We start from the raw sequence: 5,527 nt of genomic DNA on the forward strand, positions 1-5,527 counted from the left end.
ATTCATTTATGCAGCTTAAAAATTATACTACAACGAACATTTCCGCGTTCACAGTTTGCTAAATCCACTCGTAACTGAGGATTCGCCGTAAAATTCAGTTTCATTCGGCGACTGTTTTACAGGAATTTGTTACTGAGACACCAACCAAAACATAAAATTATATAACTTCATTTAATTAATCTTTACAAATTACAAAACAAAACAAAGATATTACACTGAGTCAAAAGAAAAGTTTGCAGGGGTATAGCAGCCCATGGGGAACCCCACATCCGAGATCCTTCATCACATTGACTTGGTGGAGCAGCTTAAAAAGCTTGTTGCCTGCTGACGCAAAAAGAGTTCGACTGACGACCATAGCCGGGAGGAGCAGCCGCCATTTCGTTCGTTAACTGTATCCCTTTTTCAAGGAAACACGCGAAAAATAAACGCACACTAACACAGTGTGCCGCGACACTGTACGGCCTCCTCAGTGTGCTGGAACGAGGGATGCTCCGCCACGGGCGTAGCGACGAGTAGCGTGGCGTTGCGCGGCGTGGCGCAGCGTGGCGTCGGGAGAGCGAGCGGCGCGGCGCCATCTTGGATTCGCTCGCCGCTCGCCCGCCGCCCCGCGCCCCGCGGGTGTGGCCCCGCCGAGGCCCCGCGCCCCGCCCCGCCGCTCCTCGCGCGGCTCAGTCAGGGCCGCCATTTTGTGACGTCACGGCCGCCGATCGACTCTCTGGGGCGCCTCTCTGCAACACACAAGACACATTCCATGAGGTGAGGGTCTCACTAGGAGGAGCACAGAGCGTTTACACAAAGTTACTTGGTCAACAACCGACAGTCTGCGTGGAACTAAAGTGACGCGCAACCGGACCCTATCAAATCGTTTTGGCCAGTCCGGTATTTATTGAAGCTGCGCGAGCTGCGCACAGCCGCACAGGGCCGCGCAGGGCCCGGCAGACCTGTTCTCAAACAAAACCAAAAGCCAGCCGAGCCACACCGCGCCAGCACCGCGCCGTGACGGAACGACATTCCTCAGGTAATTCGATCCCATCCCGTCCCATCCCTTTCCACGCAGCGTTGACACCAGGTGCGTTGCGCATTTGGCATTGGCGCGTTTCGATCCACAAGGTCGGCGGCTCCACGCATACCATTACGAGTGCTGGGGCCGCTGAGGCCCCGAGCCCACGGCGCCTTGTGTCCGCGGGGGTAGGCAGGCCCGCCGCACAGCAGCGTCGAGCGGGGCTGCCTATCCAGAGTAGCGCAGGGGTTCCACTCCTGACCGTGGCCAGAAACCTAACCGGAACTGCCATTGTCCAAAAGACGAGTAACGCACATAATTAAGAGTAAAAAGAAAATAAACAAAAATAAAAATAACGTCGACTGGGAGACGACAACGTGCACGCACGGGCCCGCGCCTCGGCTCCGATTTCACACGGAGTGCAACAACATGACACACACCCTCATCGCTCCGTCAGTCGGGGCTCTCGCGGGGCCGAGTGGGCTGGGCAGAGGAGAAAGAGAAAAACAAAAGGAGATGAGCATGATATTGCGGCGAGGTGTCCTATTTCGACGGCTGCTCACTTGAACAAATTTATCGCGCACTCAAGACAAACGAAGCATGCCTCCTTGCGAGGCTGTGCTGTGGGCAGCCCCCCCCCGACTCGTGTTGCCGTAATGAGTCAGTAGATACGATCAGAGCGCAGCCACGGCGCGGCCCAAACCGAGCGAGAGGATCGGATATCAGGCTGGACAAGCACACGGGGGACCCAGGCGACGGGTCGCGATGCGTGCCAAAACAGGGCAAGGACCCCGGGCCAAAGCAGCGGGGCCGCGGCCGCCACATCCTTGAGCGTCTCGACACGGCCGCGCGAATACGGCGCCCGCAGATTCATCAAAATAAACTACCAAGTACGGCACAACACACGGCGCGTAAAACTCCACGGACGACACGACCAAAACGCCGCGTAAAAACGACATAAAACCCATCGCGACCGTCATTTAGGGGGGAGGAAGGGGGAGGGCGAAAAATAAAGAAGAGGACAGCAGCCAGTGTATGTGTCCCTCCCGTCCGGCCCGGCCGCCCCATGATTGGAAGCCGCTCCCTCAGCATCATCCACTCTCATCAGAGCGTCGCGCCGCCGGGTCGATACCGGACCGGCATGGCAAGAGACAGACCCGCCCGGCCGCGCCGCAGCGCACGGGGCTAATTTAAGTTTGTTTGTCACATAATGTAAAGAAGAACGGCGGCGGCGGCGCGGCCCGCCCGGCTGCCTGCGGGCGCCGTAAAGTCACGGATAAGGAGGCTCCCACAGTGATAAGCAGTGCATCAATTACCCACTCCCCGCGCCAGCAGCTCGGCGGGGATAGCGCTTCATCAACACGTCATTCGAATTCGCCCCGTAAAAATCGCGGAATGCAGTTGCGGCTGACCTTGTCGTATAGCTGCTGTTGTCAAACTACGTGCGGGGAACATGAGATGAACGGAACGCTGTCTGAAATTGATTCAAAGGGAAAGGAAGAGCATCCGTTCTCTTTTTCATGAATACTTTTATAAGAGCTGGCCAAATACTGTAGTAAGAAAACCATTAAACAAAAGGGAAATCGAACTTGAAAAACGATAGTCTGAACTTTTTGTTAGTAAAAATTCTACCTGCGACCCCAGTTAGTGAGCCTCACTCATTGGGACTGTGTGGCTGTGACTGTGATACGAAAGAAATCGTTCAGATACTTTACAAGTAGGATTTTTCAGGCAAGCCTTTCCGTGAGTAAATAATTTCTGTGACACTGGAACACAAGGAAAACACATGCACAAGAAGAGGAAAGAGTGTAGAAAAAAAAAATACTTACAACTACAGGTGGTGACCGTAGTATTGTGGCGGGTACTGGTACTCCGAGTGAAAGGCGGGGTCACCCGGCGGCCGGTGCATCATGCCCGCGTGGCCGTCCATCATGTAGCCCATGGAGCCGTCCGGACTGTACGCGCCGCTAGGACCTGCGTGCGGAGAAAAGACTACATGTCAACGGTCACATCCCTGTCCTGCGTCCGGCATGGTCCGACACGCGGCACACCAAGACTACACCATCATCACCATCATCATTAGCAACACTACTCACTACTATCACCATCAGCACCACTACCATGACCGTGCTCCGTCTGCTTTGCAGCAGCAGCCTGATTTACATTTCGTCTGCCTCGTGGACAAACTAATTGAAAGCCATCGCTATCGTCATAGCGTTTCGCAGTCGTCGACTTATTAAAGCGACAGAAAAGAAAAAGGAAAAAAAAGGAGGAGACGGAGGGAAAAGTGCGCGAGGGAGACAGAGTGAGAGAGTGCCGTAGGGGGAAGGGACATGCGAAGAAGACAAGGGGCGTGACCAGGGCCCGAATGGCCTCGTTCAATGTCTTAGTTTTTCCCTCCCTCGCCGAGGCAGGCTGGCGCCCCGCTTGCTTCGGTTCGGCCCTGGCCAATGGCCCTCAATGCCTGGTGTATTGAGACTGGGCCACTCTCATTGTTGGTTGTGGCGATGGTCCGTAAAGCTTGGCCCGGCCTGCCGGCAAATGCCACGGAGGGCTGGGGGCGCACAGCACAGAGGGCCGCCGGGCCCAGCGGCCCACTGCGGTGGTTTAACTAAGGCTGAGTAGCCACGGAGGGGTGGGAGGGGAGGGCGCATAGACACACACAGGGACCGGAACGCAGAAATGTGCGTCGGAAGTGGTCCACGATCATCCTGGCGTACAAGGGATTCTGGATGGAGGGGAGACCGGAAGAGTGGACGAGAGCCGAGCGAGAGCGCGCAGCGTGGCGGATCGGATCGGTAAAGAATATTCCAAGCCGTGGTCGGGACGATTGCACCTCGGCGAAAATCGGGGACGGAAAGCGGCCCAAGCGACGTATGAGCCGATGATTTCGAAGGGAACAAATAAGTTGCAATCGAAGTTGTTGCAATGCTCTCAAAACTCGCGAGAATGCGACAATAGAATGGAAATACTCAATGCGGGGGACATAGTATAAAAGCATTGGGACAGCGGAGCCATGCGGAGCCATGCGGAGCCATGCGGAGCGATGGGGTCCGTTGACCCACAGGGCCCATCCATCAAGAGGGTTGGAGGCGGGGAGGGCCTGGGAGGGAGGAAGAAAGAGAGAGAGAAAGATGGTGAGGAGGGGGTGAGGAGGGTTTCACTTGACCGGAATGAAACTGGCAGAATCGAATTGCAGGGCGGCCCAGCCGAGGTGACACAGGGCAGGGCCAGCGGAGGAGGGCGGTATGAAAAAGTGGCCAGCCAGTGCCGGGATGCGGTCCAGGGAGGAAGGGTTTCCAGGAGGATTACAAGGAGGGAAAGGTAGAGAGGCAGGGGGAGGGGCGCGCTTAAGAATGGATGAAAGCGACGGGGAGAGCAGCAGGACGGAGAGAGAAGACGTCGGCTCCAGGGGTTGGTTGGCTGGCTGGCTGGGGGAACGAAAAGGGAGAGAGAGACTATCTCAAGTTCAACATTATTTATCGTTCTGGAAACGGGGCACGACTGCAGAGAAATGCACATTAAATTGGGAAAGAGAGAAAAGTACAGAGACCGCACGGAGCGGTGGTGGCGAGGCCCGGCGAGTCAGGGATAACTTTTTGCATTTGTCGTTAGGGAGATGGGCCCGGCACTCCGGGCTCAACCCGGCCGAGAGGCGAGGAGAGGGCAGAGCGCGAGGCACAAGGCGGCCGGCCGGGCGGGCGAGGCGAAGCGAAACCACTTTCCTTCAAATCCTCATAACGAGCCAATCGGATATTCGCTGACTGCGGGCCTTTTGGCCGCGAATGACGGCCCGGCGCCGAGGGGGGAGCGGAGGCGGCGCGCGATCAAGCTACTTTGGTGCGACGTGCCGAAACGAGCATTTGCAGCCCCGTGTCGCGCGCTCAGCCAGCACAGCAGTATCGGCGGGCGCGAGCAGAGCACACACCGAGAGAAATGTTTCGATGAACCCGTAGAGAAATAAAACAAAAAATCATTCCGGGTCAGTTGTGGGCAGCAAAACATAAGCTAAATAACTTTCGGTTACAGTCTATAAAATGGCGTTGCCCATGACTAAACCAGGCGGATCGAACACCGTTCGATGGTGGGTATCACAATTTAAATTACGGCCCGACCGAAATTTTGTGTCAGTGCTGCGCGGGCACGCTCGGCACGGGCAGCAGACGCCAACCAAGACGGATTGGCAAAACAGGTCTCTCGCATTTCGCGGGGATGGACTGGACGGGCGGATCGCGCCGGCCATCTATATGCAGTTGGTGTGGGCACTCAGTGTGGGCACGGCATGCAAATGGACCTAGGGCTGGTGGCCCCGCCACGCCCCGCCACGCCCCGCCACGCCCCGCCACGCCCCGCCACGCCGGCCCTGCTTCCCCGTCGCTCTGACAGGTGCCGTTCTTGGCGAATACCACGAAAAGCACTCTGCCAGGCGTCTATTGTCGCCATACGGCGTTGATTAATTAAATTGGATGCACTCTGGGATCCGCGGGGAGCGAAAAAGATGAGAGAGAGAGGGATGGAGGAGACGGC

At 56.7% G+C, this 5,527-nt stretch overlaps 1 protein-coding gene across 1 annotated transcript in view; it reads right to left on the reverse strand.

The window, feature by feature from the left end:
- Positions 1 to 5,527, reverse strand: part of LOC113217695 (homeobox protein homothorax) — a gene marked incomplete in the record, with an annotated part of 173,868 nt that overhangs the window by 1,829 nt on the left and 166,512 nt on the right. Inside the window, 2 exon segments of the mRNA XM_052264880.1 lie at positions 1 to 728; positions 2,830 to 2,992. Of these exon segments, the coding sequence (XP_052120840.1) occupies positions 2,832 to 2,992 (161 nt within the window).

The sequence above is a fragment of the Frankliniella occidentalis genome, unplaced genomic scaffold, assembly GCF_000697945.3.
Source record: "Frankliniella occidentalis isolate FOCC.00 unplaced genomic scaffold, Focc_3.1 Scaffold22, whole genome shotgun sequence".
Classification (NCBI taxonomy): domain Eukaryota; kingdom Metazoa; phylum Arthropoda; class Insecta; order Thysanoptera; family Thripidae; genus Frankliniella; species Frankliniella occidentalis.